General features: G+C 32.4%; 1 protein-coding gene across 1 annotated transcript in view; it reads left to right on the top strand.

Moving 5' to 3' along the window:
* The window catches only part of Dmd (dystrophin), a 1,737,386-nt gene that overhangs the window by 586,675 nt on the left and 1,126,097 nt on the right, over positions 1 to 24,614 (top strand). Inside the window, exon 39 of the mRNA XM_048796385.1 lies at positions 7,477 to 7,624. Within this exon, the coding sequence (XP_048652342.1) occupies positions 7,477 to 7,624 (148 nt within the window). The remainder of the gene's footprint in view (positions 1 to 7,476; positions 7,625 to 24,614) is intronic.

Genomic DNA, 24,614 nt, shown 5'->3' with positions numbered 1-24,614 from the left:
TATATATATATCTTACCTAAAATATTAAAATTGAATTTTCTGCTTAGAAAAATATATATATATATATTTCTATTTCAAACAATATACATAAAGATCATACAACAAACTAGCAGAAACTATATTAATGAATATTGGGTAATTAAAGATTGCTTAAACAAATGTAGAAATCACTAATCATAAATAGAAACAATATACTGATTCACATTCTATATTAATATATTCTGTACATCAAAGGACAGCATTAGAAGAATAAAAATGAGTAGAAGATATTTGAAATATGCTTATTACAGATGAAGTGTTTGTACCTATAATTATGAATATTTCCTATAAATTTTTAAGAAAGGAACCAACAGTAAAACAGAAAAATGGGGGGAAAAACTCCTGAAAAGTCTTAAGTGACAAAACAGGGCTTGTGGACTGCTTCTAATATTTTAAAGTTTGACCTGGATGCTGTTGATATAATGTTCACTTTATAGGGAAAAACTAATGTTTTATTTTTTTTTTTGCTTCACAGTAATACTTAGACTTTTTTGATTTTCCCAAATAAGAAATTCAAAGAGCTAATAAATACACAAAAGTTTCAAAGTCCCATTAGTATTTATGAACATACAAATTAAAATTAAAATTAAATATCTCCATATACCAAACAGAATGGTTGAAATTTAACTATGATAGTACCAAGTGCTGGTGAATACTGCCAGATGCTGTGTTAAAAAATTTGTATATATTTCTTCATTTCACCCTCATAATTAACCTTAGGAGATAGGTGTTATTTTTAGAACCACTTTTTAGAGAGATCATTCACCTGCCCAAGGCCACGTGATAAATGGTGGTGTCTTCTGACACCAACAACCTGGGTTGTTGATCTACCTGTTTGAAAAAGCACCAGGATGGGTTCAGTCACACAACTGTGTCCAGTGGTGGCTGTGAGGCACAGCTGAAGTGGAATCTAATTCTACATGCATGCATCCAGGCCCAATATGTAAATTATGTATGGACTTTCTAATTTAGCCTAGAAAGCTGGAGTAGTGACTTAGAGATGATAAATAAAAGGAGTCTGTGTGAAGAATGAGGAGCATTGGAACCAGGACCTGTTGAAAAAACTTTGTAACTACTAGTATACTTAGTATTTATTAAATATTTTATTCCTTGGAAAATGGTGTGGGGTATATTAGTCAGCTCTTTGTCACTACAACAACATACTGAGCCGGGTCAACTTTATACAAGGAGTTATTTAATTCATAGTTCTAAAAATGCAAGAGCATAGTACCAGGACCACCTTGGCTCTGGGGAAGACCTTACAGCTGTGTCACATCATGAAAGCAATATGTGCAGGAACAAGCAGTTTTATCACCAGACAGGGAATCAGAGAGACCTGGGTGGAGCCAGACTCAGGCCTTTATAACAATCCTCTTAATAGAACTACCTTAGTCCCTGCTAAGAGTAGGGCCCTCAGTGAACTCCTGCTAGGCCCCTTTCTTAAAGGACTCCCACCTCAACATCACTTCAAACACATGAACCATTAGGGAACAAACCACATCCAAACCATATTGGGGAGGAAACAGCAAGGTACTATGATTATGGACAGAAAACTAATTTAATTTTTATTTATCAGTACCTGTACTACAGACCATGAGACTTTAGCCAAAGTTCTTCCCACTCACCTAATCAAAGATGAAATATGTAGGAAGAATTAGTCAGCAACCCAATGCTGAATTTGCAGACCTAAGTGTAAAGCCACAATGGATATGTCAGAAGGCTACTAGGGTGTTATTTATTTAAATTTATTTCTTGGAATTGAACACCACATTAATGGCCTGAAAGTGTTAAAGTATGTCCCATAGTACCTAAATTACTCCCTAAATGTAATTTATGCTTGAGAATAATCTGACTAACTTGATTTAGAGCAGCAGGAAATAAGTTATGCTGCACATAAATGAAGCAGCAGTGTAATTTTAAATACCGCTTGCATCGTGAATGAGAATTTTAATATTTGCAAAATTTTAAAATCACTTGATTTATTATCCATATGTTTATACTGTCATTTTTTGTCCTTTATTTAGTTTGGTCTACATTTACTCTTACTGCCAGGAAAAAAAATCAAACTTTTTCCCCTAGAAATAATATAGAAGGTAAAACATTTATTTTTCAGAATGCTGTTTTTACTGTCTCTGTTTCTAGCTATTCATGAGCCTTTTTCCTCAGTTATAGACAGTTCAATCAATGGAATGAGGGGAATTTAGGGAACAGTGACAGATTAGAGATTTAATTTATAAATGTAACATTGTAAAACCAACAAAATTTTATACACATTCATTCAGAATCCTCCTTGGTGGAGAAGAGTTTATGTTTATAAGTAGTCATGATAAAAAATGTAGATTTAAACTCTACTATTAACAACACATATTAAATGCTGAAGAGTATATTTTAAAATTTTATGTGATGATTCAAATAGAGTATTATTACTCACATTAAATGTCAGCATGTGTAAAGCACATGCTTTTATTCTTAATATTTTGTTTGAATAGTTACTCATTTTAACAGTAATTTTAATAATAAAATTAAATCAACTTCACAGTTTTCAAAGTTTTAGCAGCTGCATGTTATAGTAAACACTTTATATATTTATCAAGTGACGTTCTAAGTTATTTATATGAAGTCTTTCAGGATGCAAAGTTTTGGGTTGCTGGAGGTGGGGAGAAGAGAGCAACAGGAAGGGGGGCATTTCAGGAATATGTAACTGATGTTACCAAATCCTGAGGCAAAGCAGGAATTGAGAGGATTGCAGACAGTCCTTTGTGGCTGGAAAACCCATCCTGCTTCACATTTTGGACCCGGAACAGGTGTGTGAATGGAGTGCCAGGGCCCTTAGCCTGTTTCCCCTTTTCTTCCTAATTCTAATTCTGTGTTTTTTAAAAAAATATTTTTTTCTAGTAGATGGACACAATGCCTTTATTTTATTTTATTTTATTTTTATATGGTGCTGAGGATCGAAGCTTATACCTCACATGTGCTAAGCAAGTGCTCCACTAACTGAGCTACAACCCCAGCGCCTAATTCTGTCTTAATCAACTGTATGAAACCTAAAGGTTTTTCTTTTCTTGGATGAATACAAAAGAAACATAAGCTGTGAAGAGGATTAGGGAGTAGGTTAGAAGGAGGGTTGTGCAATCTGACGGAAGATAGTAATTGCCAGTGTGATAAGTGGTAGAGGGATGTATCTGTGCAATAAGTCTGAGGCTAGAAATCTTTGGGGTATGCAGCAGTCTGGAATGAAGATTGAGTGTTAATAGCACATTTGTTGGAAAAACAGTTAAATTCTAGTAGCTGAAGGTGTTGGCAATGCAAGTAGCTGACAGGTGGTTGGATGGGTATAAAGGAAAAGCAAGAAGGGAATCAATGACTGCTAGAAAAGTGGACTTGGAAATTGTGAACAACTAGTAACTCCTCTGAACTCAGGTTAACTGCTATCTATTTCTCATACTGTAGTAACAGGAGGAGAGTTGGAAGTAGCAGTCATTAGCATCTAAATTCTTTTAAAATTATTTTATTTTTCTGATTCTCAAATTATAAGAACATATTATATAAAAACTAGACAATAATAAAAAATATATAATGACAACTGAAATCAACTCTAGTATCACCAAGATGGAACAATGGTGACTATACTTTACAGCTTTTTAGATTCTTATTCAACAGGAATATTTCACTCCAAAGATATAAGTGCCTGTAATACATGCATTATGCAGTTCTTTTTTAAAGGAAATAAACTCTTAGGATGTATTCTTAGGTCATGTATTGTATATTAAATACCACTGAAAATATAATAATGGTAAATTATGTATAAACATGAAAAACATTCACAGTGTCATTTTATTGCTGGAGGATATATCTTATTTAATTAACAATAGAAAATAATTAATTATCAAAAGCAGATTCTTATTTTTAAACCAGCTGTAATTACAGAATATCTCTTTGGCTACCAATGGATTTATTAAATGCAATACCTGTCAGAATGTGATGTACATGTAGATATCTTATATTTTATGTAGATATAATTAAACCTTAGGTAATTAAAAAATAAAGGAAAAAAACCTACCAGTATAATTCATAATTGTTTAACTGCTAAGGTGGAATTATATTCCAGAAAAAGGAAATTCTTCCTAGAGAATATGTAAGGTAGTATAAAGGTGGCATGTAGACCAGAGATACCTGGTCTCCTACTCTACTATTTAATACTTGTTTTGTTTTTTTTTTTTTTCCTAATCTTGTGGCAAGTTACTCCACCTCTCAGTTTTCTCCATTGGAACGTAGGAACAATAATTATTATGTTGTAGGGGTATTTTAAGTGTGAATGAAATGGTGTATGCATAGTAGATTGTAAGAACAGAGTGTAATGCCTGGTTCACCATGCCCTTCTGAAGAAACCAATAGGTTGATATAGCTGTATTTAAGTTCTAAAGATATTTGAAATTCCTAAATGAGAGTAAATGTCTGAAAAGATGTCATGGCATTGAAAAGTATAATCCAATGTACCTTAAGACTAAAACGCAAGGAAATTTGGTAAATAACTGTACTGAGGCACAGCACTACACACATGAATTGTAAGGATGGGTTTTGGTTTAGCGCTAGCAGGTTATTTTAGGATAGGCCCCAGAAGACCTGGTGGATCATGTGCCCCATGAGACTACAAGTGTTACTTTATAGCCATAATTTTCACGTTGAATTTATATTATAATTACCTGGGTGCTTTTAATATCACCAATGTCAGAGTCCCACCTTCAAAAATATTGCTTAAATTGGTCTAAAGTAGAGCCCCAGGAACAGTGTTTTGTTATTGTTGCTATTTTTCAATGCCCAGGTGATTATTATATGCAACTGTCTTAAGATAAATGTGAAGCCCTGGTTTGTGTGATTTCAGCCTTAGTTCATTCTATGAACAGAAAATGACCAAATATCTTCTTCTTCATATGCTTTTCATATGAAATATCAATACATTGCTTTGTACTAAGCTCCTTCAGCATTCTAATTTAACATATTTTTATTGATTCTTTTAAATTAGTGACAGCAGAATGCATTACAATTCATATTACACACATACAACACAATTTTTCATATCTCTGGCTGTATATAAAGTATATTCACACCAATTTGTGTCTTCATACATATACTTTGGATAATAATGTCCATCACAGTCTACCATCATTACTAACCCCTGTCCCTCCCTTCCACTCCCATGACTCTGCCCTATCTAGAATTCATCTATTCCTCCCATGCTCCCCCTCCCTACCCCACTATGAATCAGTCTTCTTATATCAGAGAAAACATTCAGCATTTGTTTTGGGGGGATTGGCTAACTTCACTTAGCGTTATCTTCTCCAACACCATCCATTTATCTTCAAATGCCATGATTTTATTCTCTTTTGTTGCTGAGTAATATTCCATTGTGTATACAAGTCACATTTTTTATCTATTCATCTATTGGACATCTAGTTTGATTCCACAGTTTACTTATTATGAATTGTGCTGCTATAAACATTGATGTGGCTGTGTCCCTATAGTATGCTGTTTTTAAGTCCTTTGAGGATAGACTGAGGAGAAGGATAACTGGATCAAATGGTGGTTCCATTTCGAATTTTCCAAGAAATCTTCATACTGCTTTCCATATTGGCTGCACCAATTTGCAGTCCCACCAGCAGTGTATGAGTGTGCCTTCTTCCCCACATCCTCGACAACACTTATTGTTGTTTGTATTCATAATTGCTGCCATTCTGACTGGTTTGAGATGAAATCTTAGAGTTGTTTTGATTTGCATTTCTCTAATTGCTAGAGATGATGAACATTTTTTCATATATTTGTTGATTGATTATATATCCTCTTCTGAGAAGTGTCTGTTCCAGGCCTTGGCCCATTTATTGATTGGGTTATTTGTTTTTTTGTTTTTGTTTTTGTTTTTGTTTTTTGTTTTTTGTGCTTAGCTTGTTGAGTTCTTTATACACCTTAGAGATTGGTGCTCTATCTGATATGTGAGAGGTAAAAATTTTCTCCCAAGACGTAGGCTTTCTATTACCTCTCAGATTGTTTCTTTTGCTGAGAAGAAGTATTTTTAGTTTGAATCCATCCCATTCATTGATTCTTGGTTTTAATTTTTGTGCTATAGGAGTCTTATTAAGGAAGTTGGGGCCTAAACCAACATGATGATTAGGGCCTGCTTTTTCTTCTATTAGACACAGGGTCTTTGGCTTAATTCCTAGGTCCTTGATTCACTTTGAGTTGAGTTTTGTGCATGGTGAGAGATAGGGGTTTAATTTCATTTTGTTGCATATGGATTTCCAGTTTTCCCAGCACCATTTGTTGAAGATGCTATCCTTTCTCCAGTGTATGTTTTTGGCTCCTTTATATAATATAAGATAACTGTAATTTTGTGGGTTAGTCTCTGTTTCCTCTGTTCTGTACCATTGGTCTACCAGTCTGTTTTGGTGCCAATACCATGCTGTTTTTGTTAATATTGCTCTGTAGTATAGTTTAAGGTCTGGTATAGTGATGCCACCTGCTTCACTCTTCCTGCTAAGGATTGCTTTATCTATTCTGGGTCTCTTATTTTTCCAGATGAATTTCAGGATTGCTTTTTCAATTTCTATGAGAAATGCCATTGGGACTTTGATTGTAATTGCATTAAATCTGTATAGTGCTTTAGGAATTATGGTCATTTTGATAATATTAATTCTGCCTATCCAAGAGCAAGGTAGATCTTTCCATCTTCTAAGGTCTTCTTCAATTTCTTTCTTTAGGGTTCTGTAGTTTTAATTGTATAGATCTTTCACCTCTTTTGTTGATTCCCAAGTATTTCATTTTTCTTGAAGCTATCCAATTTAACATATTAGAGGAAATAACAAAACAATAAACATGAAACGAATAACACTTATCACCTGGTTGAGATTAGTGTATATTAGTTGGTTAATTGCTTGTTGACATCTGAGCCTACAGTACAAATTACATCTGTCATTTTGGATTCTTTATGATGTTAATGAATAGACAATTTTGAGTCAAGAGTAATATTGAAACTGATAAATTTTATGAGATATTTGGATCCAAAAATATTTTGAAATTAAATATATAGCTTGCAAATAATTTATTGTAATGTTTAAATAATTTAATATTCTTGGTATTATATATATATATATATATATAGAGAGAGAGAGAGAGAGAGAAAGAGAAGTTAAATGCTATTACTCCAAAATAGTTGTCTTTTTCTTTTATTCAATTGATAAATATATACAATTTTACCGAGAATATAGTCTTTAATTTTAAATGACCCTTCCTACTCAATGTCAATTATTATCTATTAATTGAAACTGAAATCTACAAATGGAAGAAACTATAAAAATATTATTTTTGTCAATAAAAAATTATATGCTATGTCAACATAATTTGTTTTACATAATCCATTTTTTGAACCATATTTTCTACTTCTAGGCAATTTGACAAATCTGTTGAAAAATGGCGGCGTTTTCATTATGACATGAAGATATTTAACCAATGGCTAACAGAAGCTGAACAGTTTTTCAAAAAGACACAAATTCCTGAGAATTGGGAACATGCTAAATACAAATGGTATCTTAAGGTAAGTTTGGGGTATTTCTTTTTTGAATTGTCTATCTTCACCATAATGTCATAAGTCTTTATGTTCAGGTTGTGAATAATGACCAAAATTTATAATTCCTGACTTTTGTTATCGCTGTAAATACTATAAAAAAAATCACCACAATAATCATGTTGAGAGACTGTTGTGAACTTTTTGTGAATGGATGAGGGAGTCATCTTAGACAGCTGGTTTATCTGATGAACTTCAAAGTGTAATTGAGTCTATGTTGCAGGGAATCGTCTTACAGCCGAGTATACATACTATGGCTTTAGGACAGTGTGTGTTTTTGCCTTATGTTGGAACCTGTCCAGGATGAGAACTTGTGGTATACTTAGCAATAATGTGGTTGCTAGAAATATCCATCATGATAAAATTATAGTTCTGTTTCCCTAAAGACAATTTGTGGTGATGCAGCAATATTTCTATATATTCTATTGACAAAATGCCTTCTGAGATAGACCAGAGGCCAAAACAATGCAGAGTTAATTGGTGGTACTTATTGACTTTTTTATGGTTTATGTTAATGGAAATGCAACATATGGATTATAACTAGTGTATAGTTTAATTTCAGTTTGTTGTGTGTTTTGAATATACAGATAAGAATAAATTATATAGTGGGGGATATAATTTACTTGATAAATTATATAGTTTAGGTGTAAGAAATATTGTGTTTAGTATACCAAGGCTTAAGTATTTCTGTAGCATTTTTAGCTCAAGTTGTTCATGTTGCAATTGTCAATCATCCAGACTTGAATTGTAGCCAATTTTTAATGCCAGAAAATACTGATTAAGATAGATGAAGACAAAGAAAATGGTATTTCATTGAATAGTTTAGGCATTTAAATATGCTGGATTCATAAAAGCAATATGATATTAAACTTTACCATTCTCCATTCTCAAATAGTTTTGCATAGCAAACATGCCTTCTGATATCAAGTATTTAAACATTCAAACATCTATGTATGGCAAGCTATGGAAACATGGAAAATGAATTTTTAAAAATATTGTAAAATTACATTTCCAATATTATAGAATTTTATGCCTCTTATATTTATGTCCAATCTATGATCAGTTCCACCTATTGGGTATTTTAAACATCAGATATTATATTTTTCATGTCTTAGAATTGTGATTTAGGTATGTTTGTATCTATCTTCCAGGTGTCTATTCAACATGCTTAGTCTTTCCTCTACCTTCTTGAGAATATGGAATATAGATGTTAATGATTATAATGTTATTGTCTAATAATTTTATTATCTGTGTCTACTTTGGGTTAATTTAGTTGATCTATTTTCTCCTCATTATGAGTATGTTTTAGTGCTTCTTTGGATAACTGGTAATTTTTGATTATATGCAAGACAGTGCATTTTAACCTTTTGAGTGCTTGTTATTTTGGCATTCAAATAAAAAAAATTTAACCTTTATTCTAGGATAGTTAATTTAGTTGAAAACAACTTGATATTTTTTAGATATTTATTTTATACTTTGTTAATTGTGACTAAATATATCTAATGTTGTCCCACCACTGAGGCAAAGCCCTTCTGAGTGTTCTGATGCCCTATGAATAATGAGGTTTTCCACTGTGACTGGTAGCAACAGATACTATTACCAACCAAATGTGATTTTTGGTGATTGTTTCCTTTAGTCTTTTTATATAGTTCTTTCTCTAACTTTGGGTAGTTTTCTCACATATATTAGCTGATTATAACTCATCTGAAGACAGGAAGGGAGCCCTCTGCAGCATCCCGAGTTCTCCCTCTATGTGTCTATCTCCTTTCTATACACCCTTGACTTCCCTTGAACTCTAAGGTTTATTTCCTGGACTCGGAGAACAGGAGGCTTTGTAAGCATTCTCTCCTCCTTTGTGTTAATCTGGGAATCTCTCTAGGCAGATGCTGGGGCAATTGTAAGGCTCACTTCATTTGCTTCCAATCTCTCTTAGATCAATGTCCTTCAGTGTCTTCAAAACCACTGTTTCATACATTTTTGTGTGTTTTTCAAACAGGAAGTTAAATCTGGTCTCTTTTAACTTCAAATTGGCAAGAAGCATGAATCCAAACCATTTTATTTTGATGTCATTTTATCTTCTAATACAGTACTACTATACAATCTTGAAACTTTATAGTAATTTTGCATTTTGGAGAATATTGAAAAGTCCTCATTACTTGACAGTATAGTTTAGTTGCAATTTATAAACATTTATCAAAACATTACTTAATTGGATAAATTTTTATGACTCTATTTTATTTAGCCTATTTCTTTGTCAACCTAGATGAAGTAATAAAGAGAATTCTAGATACTTAGGGGAAATTTCTTCTAGCTACAGGGCCATGGATAATATGACAAATCCTCCAATAAAGTAAGTAAGTAAAGTAAGTAAGTAAAAAAATCATGCACATGTGCACACACACACACACACACACACACACGACTGAGGTTGTGTTTCAATTCTGAGTAAATTTCCAATAAAAGGTCCAGAGAGACACTGTAAGATACATCTATTGATAAGGTAAATGGAAGGTTTGGAATTTTCAGTTGTCTTGGCTAACATCATTATTGATAAATAATGAATAGAAGAGAGAGTTTACATATTTGCTATGACATTATTTTCAAAACAGATTATATATGATGTATATGGTGCAACAAATCTGTCTGTTAGCATCTTACATATTTGTTGGCATCAAGTAGTAATGGTTATTTTGAGGAAAAGTAACCAAGTAGTCCATATCCTAAGCAATCGTATACAGAGGTATATTGGACTTTGAAAACTTATATATATATATATATAATTTTCAGGAAAGAAAAAATTTCTAGATATGAAATGAAATAAAATATATGTATATGTTTTAAGCTTGTCCACATGTATTTCTACTGAACTGCATTCGATTTATTATTTTCAATTTTAAATAGAGAAATCAGTATTTTTGAAAACCAAAACCCAGGGGGCTGGGGGTATGGCTCAGTGGTAGAGCTCTTGCCTAGCACATATAGGTGCTAGGTTTGATCTTCAGCACCATATTAAAAAATAAATTAAATAAAGGTATAATGTCTATCTACACCTAAAAAAAATAAAACAATCAAAACCCAGAATGATCAAAAGTTAGAGGTTAGCCTCAGTAACTTACACCCTCAACAACTTAGCAAGACCCTGTCTCAAAATAAAAATGAATAAAAAAGAGTTGTAGCTCACTGGTGAAGCATCCTTGGGTTCATTCCCCAGTACCAAGAAAATAAAGAGAAATCAGTGCCTTAACTGATACTTGGTATTGTCATTCAAAATAAAGTGACTGTCAAAACCAGAAAGGTGGTCTGCTTCCATGTAACTCAATTATTTCTTCTCTGTCACAAGTGAATGATAAAATTACATATATAAATTAATATTTTCTCAAGCTATTCCAAAGCAATATGTCATATTACTGTAGGGAATCTCTTAAAAACACCACATTTTTTGTAACTGAGGTAATATCAATCATGTGATATGCCATTAAAATTGATTAATGAAAAAATACTCAGTTATTTCTTCATATTTTAATGTGTTTATTCAACAAGTAGTAATTCAGTGAATATGTTAAGTTTTATCTCCCGCAATAATCATGCTATGCCACATTAAGCTGTATTGCAAATCTGAAGAGTGTAAAGAGATTGGATATTAGATTCAGAAAGTTTGGGTTCAAATCTTAGCTCTTTTAGCTTAATAGCTGCAGAATCTTGTGAAAATGTGCTAATTCTCCCCTATGTTTCTGTTTTCTCTTTAAAATGGAAATAACAATGATATGTGAATAAGTCACTGAAGAATGGCGTTTTTCACAAAATTATTACTCATTAAATGTAGAACCTTGGGCTGGGACTGGGGCTCAGAGATAGAGTGCTTGCCTAGCATGCGTGAGGCACTGGGTTCAATCCTCAGCATCACATAAAGTAAAATAAAGATGTTGTGTCCACCTCTAACTCTAGAAATTTTTAAAAAAATGTAGAATCTTATTATATTTAATCACTGTTCATAAGTAATCAGCCCATGTTTACAAAACTAACTTTTTTACTGAATTATTTTTCTCAAACATCTGAAATATAGAGGGACTTACCTGGAAACTTCATTAATCTTTATTTTCATATACTATGATGTCTTCTCAAAATATAGCTTTTGGACTAGGAATTGAGGAAAATACCAATTCAGCCAGACATATCTGCCTCAGATAGCTGACATTTCTGCCTACTCATTTTCTAACTAACAAGAAGAAATGTTAATGAGGGCTTTCAGAAAGAAAGCTGAATTCCATGAAGGAAAGTTATGAAAATAATGTTAACTCATATAGTGACAAAGTGAATTGTTATGCCATCAAATACCTTGAGTGAAAACAGGGAAGCAGAAATCATAAAATGCCCAAGCATTTAGGTCTAGCATGTTTTTTGTAGACTAGAAAGAAATAAGTTTTAAAACATGAGCTGTTATTGAATGGGATTGAAAATTCTTAAAGTTGCTAATGGAAACAATAAAAATCACCATTAGATTAAGTTCTTAAAAGAGCTCAATATTCTTCATATGAATGGAAATATAGCCTATTTGCTTTGTGGCATAATGCTGCTTCATGAACCGTTTAAAAATTAACAGCACTTTCTAAAGAATTTTTCTATGAACAAGCATGAGGCCTTGAATCTTAAGGAATTCCATTTGAAATCAACCTTAGGATGTAAATTGTAATGAGATTGTTTAGATGGAATTTTTAAGCCTTAAATTAATAAATGTTAAGCAAACATAGGGAATGAAACAATGAAGTATTATTTTGATATGAATTAACTGCTGTTTTTTCAGGCAAAATATAGTCATGCTAGTGTTAAATAGTTTTCTGGTGTATCCTGCAATGTTACTGTGTTTCACTGCTCCATAGTTTAGATTATATGGTATATTTGCAATATATCTATATGTGTTGCTGTAAATTAGCACAATCAAAAACTGTTCACTTTGTGGAATAATAAATCTGAACTCATTGTGATGGGAGGATCCAAATATCGATATGGGCTAAATATGATGTATTTTAATACTCATCTTGTTTTACCATTAAATATCAAAAACTTACAATCATGTTCTAGTGTGGCAAAATGAACTGTTTCTTCCCTCAAATTAGAGATGGGCATGGAGAATGGAAAATTATGTTCAAATCCATGTAATTATAGAAGGAGAACCTTACTGTGATCTCTCAGATGAAGAACAATGAATGGGATAGAAAAAGGGGGCACTGGTTCCCTGGAGTTGGGGAGAACAGTCAAAGAAGAACACAAAAGTGTCATAGACAAGTTTAGCTGCTCTTCAGTTCTGCCTTACCTTGGCTATTAGTGATTGAAGAAAGCACTTTGTAAAGGACTCAATTCTGATGAGCTTAGATTCACAGAGCACAATGGAATTGAGATGAATCCTGTCCAAAAGCTTGAGACAAGTGGTGCATGAAAAGTCTCTGTTCTTCCTAATGGAAGTGCCCATAGCTTTTCATTCTTCTTATTCTGCTTTCTGAACTTGCATCCCAGAAAATCTTCAGGTAGCAGGTGCTGCTATTGAAAAGCCATTGGCTTGTACAGAAATGAAGAGTGCTGAATGGATGGGCATAGGTCACTGACAGTATCTGTTAAGGAAAGTGAGTTTTGCTGTTTTTATTAGGATGCATCTTAATATTATTTAATTGGTAATCTACTCCCTCAAATGACTATATAGGAGATAACTGACATTATATTAATAGGGATTGAATCAAATGCTGTCTACAAAAAGGCATATGGTGTAAAAGACTAAATTGGATACCAGTATGTTTTCCATACAGTCAGTGTTTTACAGTGCTGATTTCACCAGCTGGCTTGTGAGTTTGACAGCTTCTTAACAGCCGCACTGCTGAGACTTAAATGCTGATAGAAACTTTGATGGAAAAATCACTTGAGTAAATATTTCTGCCATCTGTTGCCCTTCATTGGGACCCCAATGTTAAGAATAATTCATACTATTGCTTGCCCTTTATATTTCCCCAGCAGTAATAAAATTTCATAAGATTTCATTTTGTGGTCACAAACCTATCCTGGTTTCCATAACTAGAGGACATACACTAACATAAGGGAATCAGCAAGAAAATTTACTGCTAAGAGAATTTGTCTCCAGTCACTTTCCAGTCACTTGCTTTAGGGTTACAGCAATGTATAAGGATGGGAATACATTTAAAAGTGATCTTTGCAATGTTATAATCTGGTTGTGGCAAGATAATTTAGTCTCTTAATACAGTTAAACAGTTGGGCATTTCATTCTTACGTAAATATTGTTAGACCTTTATTGCTGCTTAGAAACTCTTCTACAATTTCTTGGCTTCTGTGCATCTTTTCAGAAGTAGTAAATAACAGATTTATTGGGAGTTTGGCAAAGTGCAGAAATTCAGAGAGGGGCTCTAAATCATAACCCGTCAAATGCATCTTTCATAAATAAGTATATTAAATTAATTGGAAAATTTCAGTGGCTTGTTCTTAGAGTTCTGTTGTCCAACATGACATGTTTAAGAAGATGACAGATTGTTGTACATTATTGGAAAGATGCAAGAACAAGAACTATAACTTACTGTAATAACCACAGCAGTAAAGAACTGCTTAAAATGCTTGAAAAATAAGCCATCCCTAAGGGATCTCCATTTTTACAGTATGAAAATATCAAGAGAATAAGAAAAAAAAAAGCGGAGCATGCTAATTGCACATCTCAAATTTAAAACAAAACATCATGTCAATATAGAAGCAATGAGAAGTACAAATTGATATTTAATGAAATATAAAATTGTTGTTAGTATAAGTAACTTTTATTAATAACAATACTTTGAAAGAAAGATATTCTAGCCACATTGATCTTTTTATTGTTTCTTCTTACATACTTTCTTACTATTCCTTCTAAAACTTGTTCCTAACTTTAAACTTACTTTTCATTTTTCCTGAGGGTTCTAAATTACCCCCAGTCTATCTCCCATGTCCCAGTCTCCTGTTCATTTTTATACACTTATCTTTATGTCATATTCTCATACATGCCTTTGGTGGTAACTCTCTCTGTTTCAAAGAGTTCACAAACACTCATGCACAAACACACATCAAAGGGTATTTCTTTTTCTCAAATTATTGTCTTCATAAATATGTAACTGCTTGAAATTGTGATACATATTTTCATGTTTATTATGTATATTTTCCACTAGAATGGAAAATTTATCTTTCTTGCTTACCAATATATCTCTCAGTACATAGAACAATTTTTTCCTATTATTGAACATATAATATTCATTAGATTAAATAAATGGATCAAAGAAGTATAATTTCATTGTGTTATTCCCTTAGGCAAATTATTCTCACACTTGATTTTTTTGCCATTCTTACCCCATCTCCTATCCAAAAAAAAAAAAAAACAAACTTACATTGAGCTGCTCTTATCTCTACTATATATGGAATACATAAAAGTATTGCACTTTTAAAATAGGATGGCTCCATTCTCTTACCCATTTTAAAAACCAGAATCCATTCAACAAACATTCAGTGTGAGCCTACTGTGTGCAAGGGAAACAATGTTCGCTGTTTTTCCCTTAATGAAGAGAGCCTCTTAAAAAAAGGAAGCCTTAATGAAGCCTGTTTTGTTCAGCATATGAAGGCTAAGATAGAAACCCAGTGTAGTCTGTAGTACTCCAGAAAGTTCTACTTATAGCCAGGGAAAATAGTGGCTTTTTAAAAAAACAGTCATTATTTGTGTCTCATAGCTCTTCTTGATATTGCTCCATAACATCTCTAGAATTCCCAGTCTCACTTGGGAAAAAAAAAAAAAAACTTTGGGAACCAGAAAAGAACATTGTGAAAGGCAGCAAAAAGAAAGATCTAACTATGAACATGTCATACAACGAGAGTGAGAAAATATTCTAACATAAGTTGTAAATTTTGAATGATAATAAAATTGACAAATTATAGTATAAGATGCCTACTCACAGTTCAGTGTGTTCAGGATGAGGTATTCATCAAGTTGAATTGCAAGCATCTAGTAATAACAATAGAAAATCTTTCTACTATATAACCAAATTATATGTACAAACCAGAAACTGGGATGGTTTGCAAACATCATAATAAACAAAATTTAAAACTCTTGTTCTTTTGTAAAGCTATAACTGACCAAAATTTATTGGCAATGGATTTATATCAAGGTCTTCTGATCAAAATTAATAAAGAAGAAAAATTCAGAGATATGGTAACTCAAAAATAGTGGAGACATCTGATATTAACACATTTATATGGTAGCATTTTTCTCTTGAGATTTTATGAGTTTATTATTACTTTTTGTTGGCCAATAAATTACTTTAGTTTATGAATTAAAAGTCCTTAAAGTTGTAATTCTCTATGTCCTAGGTTCAGCCATTCATTTTACCTAAACTCATTTTGAAGATTTTTTTCAGAGAAATTGTAATAAGTAATTTATATGCTCCCATAGAATCTAGAACTGCATGGGCATATTGAGCTAGTTACTTTTATGAATATTCCACCCATGATATCCTTCAAAGTATTTGCAGTGAAATTAATTTTAATGCAATATATAGTTCTTAATACTATTATGATATTATCTGCTTAGTATTGATCCTATGAATATTAAATTTTTAAAAAGGCAAGCTCTGGAGCCAAATCTTTCCAGCCACAAGTTTTTGTAAATAAAGTTTTAGTGGAACCCAATTGTGCCTATTAATTTACATACTGCCTGTGGCTACTTGATTGCTACCAAAGCAGGGTTAAGTATTTGTCATAAAGGTTACCTGGCCCGCAAAATCCCAAAGATTTAGTATGTAGCTCTTTGTAGGAAAAGGCTGCTAATTCCTCCTTTAGAAGATAGAATAATTAATAAAAAGTTACAATGAAAAAGCAGGCACTTTCTACGCTCTCTTTAAACATTCTTTGCTATTTGATGTAATATAGAAATGGACATAGACTGTGCTCATAAAACCAATTGCAAATCACACTGGAAAATATGGGAAATCAAATAGATTTGAGTCAAGTTTCAATTCCAAGGATTGATAAAAGGGGTTGATTAATTCTTAAAGTTTTATTTTATTTTTAATTGAATCAAATTATTATACATACTTATGGGTTACATTGTTTCAATATATACATACCTTGTGTAATGATCCCATCAGGGTATTTAGCATATCATAAACTCAGATGGTTCTCATGTCTTTGTGTGAGAACATTTAAAATCCTCTTTTTTAGGTATTGAAATATATGATATAGTATTGTTAACTGAATGTTTTAAAGCCCTTTAAATATGTGTGGTAGTCATAACCATTTTAAGAATATAGAGTAACTATTCTCTTGACTGATAGTATCAAAAGTTCCTCTTGCGTCCCTGAGAAGTCTTAGTGAGACAATAAATCAAGTATTGTGTCCAAGAGAATTTCTAGTGGTTGTTCTATCAGGAACCATCCCAAAGGTCCTAAGTACAGGTCCTATGTAAGCTGATCCCATTCTTTCTTGAGACATTTAATCTTCAGGTAAGTGAGAAGGTTAGACTTCATTCATTCTAATGAGGATTCCTTGTCAAAATCAGCTGTGGTGATCAGCTGAGATCCTGCCTGTTCCAAGCCTGATTCTTTCACTTTCTCTCCAATTATATAAGCTCCTTTATTTTTTTTATGATGAATCTCTTTATCTATTGCTTATAAATGAGGACCTCTGATGGATACATAGTGTCATCAGACAAACAATTCTTTTAGCCTGGCTCCTTTTGTAAAGAAAATTGAGTCCCCCTTGGAGAACCTGCAAAACATAACCATTTGCATGTAATGAACAGTTTATAATACTTTGAGATTGATGTGCAATTTCTGTTTGACAAGAAAGACAATTAGGATCAACTGTGGTTGTACATCCCAGAATACCAATGTTGCTTCCACACTTTAAGTGTTGTTGGATCATTATATGAGATTCATAATTTCGTCCTGTTGTACCCACTTTTGCATTACCATTCAGTCTTAATTTATTATACCCTATTAAAAGTTTTTAGGTAATTTGTTCTTATTGCTACTCAGACATTAAAATGTCTGCAGGCTGTGAAAATGAATAAATTTAATGTGCCAGCATAGTTCTCCAAATCCTGGCTTTACAACTAATAGTACAGGCTTATATTGTATTGTAAATCCTGGTTAACATGGATTTATTTGAAAATCTCATTTAACTGCTGATTTTAAGGAACACATTTTTTCAAACAGTTTATCCTCAAATTTCTATTTGTTTTTATAATATATGGCTGTCATATTTATACAATACCTGCTTTTAAATACTAACAATGGATTACTGAAACAACTGTAACTTTAAAACAATACAATTGTTTAAAAATAAAAAGCTGTGCACCATGGTTTAATAGAGACTTATATGAGCATTCGTTTAAGATGTATGCTGTAATGAGCAAGCTCATTCAATCCATAGTTCATATATATTTGCAAATTTAATTTCATAACCAGGGCTATCCTTGGAAGAGCAGTCAGGGCAATTCAACCAATACATGACTACTGAATACAATTTCATTGAAAAGAGGCTGACCTGATGAGATATTTCATAGTCTTCTGGGGATATCATTAAAAAGAGAAATATTGAAATAAAATTATTTTACACAGAAAAGAAAGGTATGTGACTGTCCTATTCCATTTGTATCACTATAATAGAATGCCTGAGATTGGGTTATTTATAATGAACAGATATTTATTGGCTCAGATTCCTGGAGCCTAGGAAATCCAATGTCAAAATGCAAGCATCTGATGAAAGCCTTGTTACTGTGTCATCACACCATGGAAGGTGAGAGGATGAGAGAGAGCAAGAAGGGACCTAATTTTCATCTTTATGATGGTGCTAATCTCACCCTTTGGGGTGGAGCCCTCATGGACTAATCACCTCTTAAAGGACCCACCTCTTAATACGATTGCCATAGCAATTAAATTTAAATGTGAATTTTAGAGGAGACAAACCATAGTAGTTACAACAACCACTACCAAAAGGCATGAGGAATAGGAGAAAACCCCTCTTGGATTTGTCTATAAGATTATCTGTATGTTAGAAAACCATTGAACCACTACTAAATTTACTTAAATTATTTAGCCCTGACATTTTCCTGTCTTTCTCCAAACCTTTAGAGCAATATGTTCATTCAGTTAACTTTTATTTTAGAGATACTCTCAGAACTTGTGCTAGATGTTCTACATAGCAGAATTGATATTGCAAATATACTCACAAAGAACCCAAGGTTTAATAAAGTAGATGGGCTTTTAAACAATTGAAACATATAGGGGTGTAAGGGAAATAAGTGAGAGAAGTTTAAGTCCAAGAAAATAGGGAAAATTTTTGAAAAGTAATGGTGGGAGGAAAAAATTGTGATGCTAAAATGAGAGGTGCTCTTGGTCAGATATTGCTTTATGGAAAAGAAGTGCAGAAATAATACTGAGGGGCCATCATTTCTTTTCTTGGTGTTTTTTTTTTGTTTGTTTATTTTTTATTTATTTTATTTTTAATCTAATGGGCTACTGTTTTACAACCTGTGAGTCATGAAAATACATTTTTGGATCACAACCAGCATTTGTTCTTTATAGTGAAACAAAATAGAGAATATCAGAGTTTACTACCCATATGAGAGTATTGCTTAATATTTGGTTTTATTTTTTTTGTGTGTGTGTGTGTGTGTGTGTGATTATTTTTAGTGAGTGTTGCAAGATAGTAATGTGATGAGTATAAAGAAGAATTTTGTTTTAAAAGAACTAAGAAACCAGTTCAGGAAATGGACAATTTAGGAAAGCTGTATAAAATGAAATTTACAAAAATTGCACAGAAAGAGGATGTAATATAATATTTATTTAACTGCAGTAGCTTATAAAGTTGGTTTAGTGCCTTACATTTACCTTGTATTTTAAAAATTATGAGGAATATTATTTCACATTGTTTTTAAATCTCAGCAAAATTTGTAGAAGTGGTATTATATGTCTCTTACAAAAGCTCAGAAAGATTCAATGTTTTTCCAAAGTTCCAAGGCTAATAAATGAAGGTGCTCTTATCCAAACACCATGTGACTTATTCACAATAATCTAGAAATATTGAGCAAAATAATTTAATCACAGCTCTTCCTAATAGCACTGAGGAAAATATTAAAAGAAAAATACTCATCACATACTACAGGCTGAGGTCTTCATAGGGGGCCTTAAGTATATTAAATGATAAAGATGAAAGTTCTTCCATTCATAAAAAATTTGTTTAGTGATCAGTATAACCCTATTTACTATTATTAGTAATGTTGGGATACTATATATTTATTACTGAGATTAGAATCTGACCCATAATGTATTAAAATCAGGGTATTAAAAGGGGCTATTATTTTATTAGAAACAATGTTAGCATTGTTAATGATGATAATAACAATGGGCATAACAGGACTACAATTTATGGACCACTTTCATTTACATTATCATTCTCATATTTATCTATTAAGATATAAATTTGGGGGATCTATTATTGCTACAAGATGCTGGTTACTGAGGGGACAGAAAAATGCATGGCCTTCCACTTACTTTCCTTGATTCAGAATACAAGTAAGGTGTTTTGGGATGGACTGATAGGCTGGGAACACTTTGTAAAGGACATTGGAGGATATATAGATAAGTGTATTTAAGCCTATAAAAGAGTTTCTGAATATATTTAAGCAGTGGAGTGGGGCAAGAACAAGATTTGCTCTCTTAAAGATAAGTTAGTTTGGGATACTTATCGTTAGTTGTATATCTCCTAGGTTTTTATATTACAAGTTTGGTTAATACTTTTAAAAGAAATTTGCAGCTTAGCATACTTGAAAAAGTGTGTCTTCAAACCATTATTAGAGGAACGTATTTGACAGATTTTATGATCCTATTATGCTTATTTTCTTTCAAGACATTCCACATGTCAACAATTTATAAATGGTTTATTTCAACATCGAACTGAAGGCATTGTGTATATTTTCACATGAAAATAAAGCAGCAAATGTGATTAAGATGGGCTTACTGTGGTCATAAAATACTCAAGAGTTTTACTTTTAAAGTCAGTTTTACTGTAATTAAAAATAAAAGGAAGAAACTAATGCTACTTGGCATATCATTCTCAGCTTGACCCAAATCAGAAATTCAGTTCTTGTTGCAAAAAAAAAAAAAAAGGCAATGATACAGAGTGGTTACCAGCATGGACTCTTAGCAAGTTGAATTTCGCCAAGCAAATTTCTCAATATATAAATTAAGCAAATATTTGTGGACCTATTCTGTGCCAAGTACCATTCCAAGAAATAGAATGAAACAAAACCATTGTTAGTTCTCATATATTCTCACAAAGGAAATAAAGGAACATATGTATAGAAATATCCCTGTTAAAGATTTCCTCAATTAAAATATTTTTTTTAATTTAAGCACAGTGGTCCATCCTCAGGTGTAACTGCTAGCATTTCAATAATCATTTAGCCCTTCTAGAACCTTTTGGTTGGTGGGAACATGGAAGTGTAAAGTTATCATTGCCTATAACTCTTAAGGAAATAGATTAGTCAGAAATTTTTCCCAGTATCATTGTTGACTATTCACTTATAATCATAAAAGGCAACAAGAAAGATGCCAAGCAATAAGAGGTAGAATGCCCATCAAGAGACTGGTAAGAAAGCAGAGCTCTAATGGGAGTTGAAAGTTTCCTGCAGAATTTACCCTAGACAACCTGTGGCTTTGTTTGCATGAAGCCACATTCCACTTACAGGATACTCTTGATATACTTCTCAAAAAACCAAAGAAATAATAATTCTACTTTTTCATTTAAATTCAAAAACTCCGGAGAGTTAAGTAACTTTCCAGGAGGTGACTGACCTATCACCCTCTGGGGAGGAGTTTTTAAAAATTCAAACAGAAATAGTTCTATTCTTTAAAAAACAACCCAAATGGAGGTAATGATATAGTCCCTAAGGCACATCTGTGCAATACTAGGATGATATATTTTGCCATAAGTGATATTTTCAGAATCCTGTGATCAACCCAGCTAAAGTTCTTTTGTGGTTCCAGCAGCATTACATCAATGCAGAACTAATCCAGCCTTTGTTAGAAAAAGTATACATTTTCAAAGGGTGGGGACTTGGTATCTCCTCCAAGCACAGGAATGTTTTCCAAAGTTGCTCTACCATAGGAATCACAGTATTAAATTTATCTCTAGAACTAGAATGTTCAATTCACTAGCCACTAGCCACATAAGCTTCTCAGTTCTTAAAATGTGGCTAGTCCAAATTGAGCTTGGTTGGGACTATAACACATATACATGATTGAAAATTTAGGAAGAACCAAAAAGGAAGCAAACTTTCTCATGTGTTGCATTGTAAAATGAAAAAAAAATATTCTGTTATACTGGATTAAATAGAATATATTATTAAAATAAATTGAACTATTTCTTTTTGCTTTTTGAAGTGGATATTAGAAAATTTGAAATTACTTTTTATTCAAGTTTATGTTTTTAAGTTAACCTAATGTTTTAAGTTGAGAGTAAATTCTGTGTATTTATGGTGTACAATTTATGTGGCTTACATTCTGTTACAATGCTCTGGAGTATCTGCTTAGTGTAGAAAGGAGACCAGTAACATTTAATAGGGCCCCGAGTATTACTTTTTTAAAATAAGGAAAGCTTGAGACAACTTTTAGGGGAATAAATATACAATGCTCATTATAAAAACAGATGGAAAAATCTGGTTGGGAGGAGGAAGCACTAGGGACCACCTCTCCAAGTCTTCTTCCTTCCCTTCTGTCATATAAAGACAAAACTGCAAACTCACAGCAGATGTTCTACTTTAGGAAACAGAAATGCAATCAGACTTAACTCTACTCCAGGCTTTTTACACTTAAAATGGAGACTATCATGCTAAGTGAAATAAGCCAATCTTCTGATATGGAAATGCTAACACACAATAAGGGGCAGGGAGGGAAGAATATAAATTCATTGAATTAAATGAAAGGGGAATGAAAGGAAAGGAAGGGAAATGGGAATAGGAAGATAGTAGAATCAATCAGACAAAACTTTCCTATGTTCATATATGAATACATGACTGGTGAATCTCCACATCCTGTACAACCACAAGAATGGGATCCTAATTAGGATAAGTTTTACTCCATGTATGTATAATGTTTCAAAATACACTCTACCATATGATTATATTAAAAGAAAAAATAAAAATAATTTATAAAGGAGAAGTTCAATATCAAAAGTAATAAAATGATTTGTAAAACAGGCATGGGAGAATATTTTTGTGAGACAGCAACTTTATGGTCTCCTGATATGCAGCTGCCATACCCCCACCCCTGACACCATCCTAAAACTTGCATAGGAATAAAATGTGAGAAATCAGTAGTTTTTAGAGATTTGCAACTGTAAGCCATCAGACTGCACATCCTCACTTCTGCCAATGGCTCAGTATCCCACAGGACTCTGAGAAAACTGACTCATTCCAAAGGGGAAAACAGGCGAAACAAGTTGGATTGGTCATGGGAAATATTGACAAATGTCAGTGCTTAAGTGAGTGTGAAAGGTTACCTATAGTTTACCCAACTTTAAATTTGTGGTTCAACCCCTGGATGAACTACTAATTATAGATATCTGTCTTGATGGTGCCTACAGCGAAAAGTTCTCAAAGGGAATCAATGTCCAAATTATATTACGTATCTTGGCTGTGGATGTTATTGAATTTTAATCCATATTTGCTATTCTTTCATTTATAGTACTAGAAAACAAGCATAATAAAACTCATTCTCACTGTCCTGACTTGCCTGTCTCATAACATTCATAATAAACACATGTCAATACATATATACGTTTTATATTTCTAAAGTTTATTTAGTCCCTTATTTTACATCTATTTGCTACTGATGGAAAAGAAAAAGAAAACACTGTTGATTGCAAAGCTGTTTCATCTGCAATTACTTATCTTCTGTATGATGTCAAAGATCTTATATGAATAAGATAACATGAAGCCAAATATTTTCTATGCACCATGTATTTTTTTTTCAATTTAATGTTTAATTTTTCAGGCTGTAAGTGTATTATAGGTTAACTGGGAAATTTGGGGGAAATAGAGAAAAGTACAGTGAAGGAAACCCTTAATCTCTCCACATATTGTCAAAGTGAAATCTTTTAAGAAACAATTTTTCATTTAAATTATAGTGAATACATGGTGAATTTAACACAGTAATAAGAATGGCAGTAGGAAGAAAAACTGGTTCAAAAGATGATACAAGAAACAAAAAAAATTATAATCAGTGATTATAAAAATATTCAGGAATAAGGTTTAAAAATATCATATAGCCTTTCAAGTAATATTCTCTACTAAGTATAAGGCCATTTGCAATGTATCAAATTTTGTAGAAATTAACATTTAACTTTTGTAGAGTTATAAAATGTCTGTACTCATATTAATAGTAAACAGTAAGTCAAACATAGTTACCTTTTTTTTTTCTGGGAATATAGAAGCCCTTTCAAGGATGAGGGGAGTTTCTGAGAAAATGTTCTATCATTACTTTGAAACACATAAAATCACCCTTTGGCTTCTTTTCAAAGTTTAAAATAATTCTTAATACTGAAGGATAACCACCATAACTTTTAAAATATATCCACTTCTAGTCTTTTCTCTATGGTTTTTGAATATTATTGAAATGTACTGAAACCTTTCTCAATTCTACTGGAATAGCTCAAAGCTGTTCATCAAATAATATATCTCAAATGTTCACAACTCATTAGGTGTTAAAAGAAATATGTCAAAAACACAGTCTCACACATTCAGGGCATGTTTTCACTAAAAGTCTTGATACTGTTAAAATTATATAGTGTCTTTTTATTAAAAGAATGTAACATGGGTAGCTTTGTTGGTCAAAAAATTCAGTTGAATAGGAGGAATAAGTTCAAGAGCTCTATTGGGCATCATGTCTAT

Source organism: Marmota marmota, unplaced genomic scaffold (genome assembly GCF_001458135.2).
Source record: "Marmota marmota marmota unplaced genomic scaffold, marMar, whole genome shotgun sequence".
In the NCBI taxonomy this organism is placed as follows: domain Eukaryota; kingdom Metazoa; phylum Chordata; class Mammalia; order Rodentia; family Sciuridae; genus Marmota; species Marmota marmota.
This window is presented reverse-complemented; position numbering and strand designations above follow the sequence as displayed.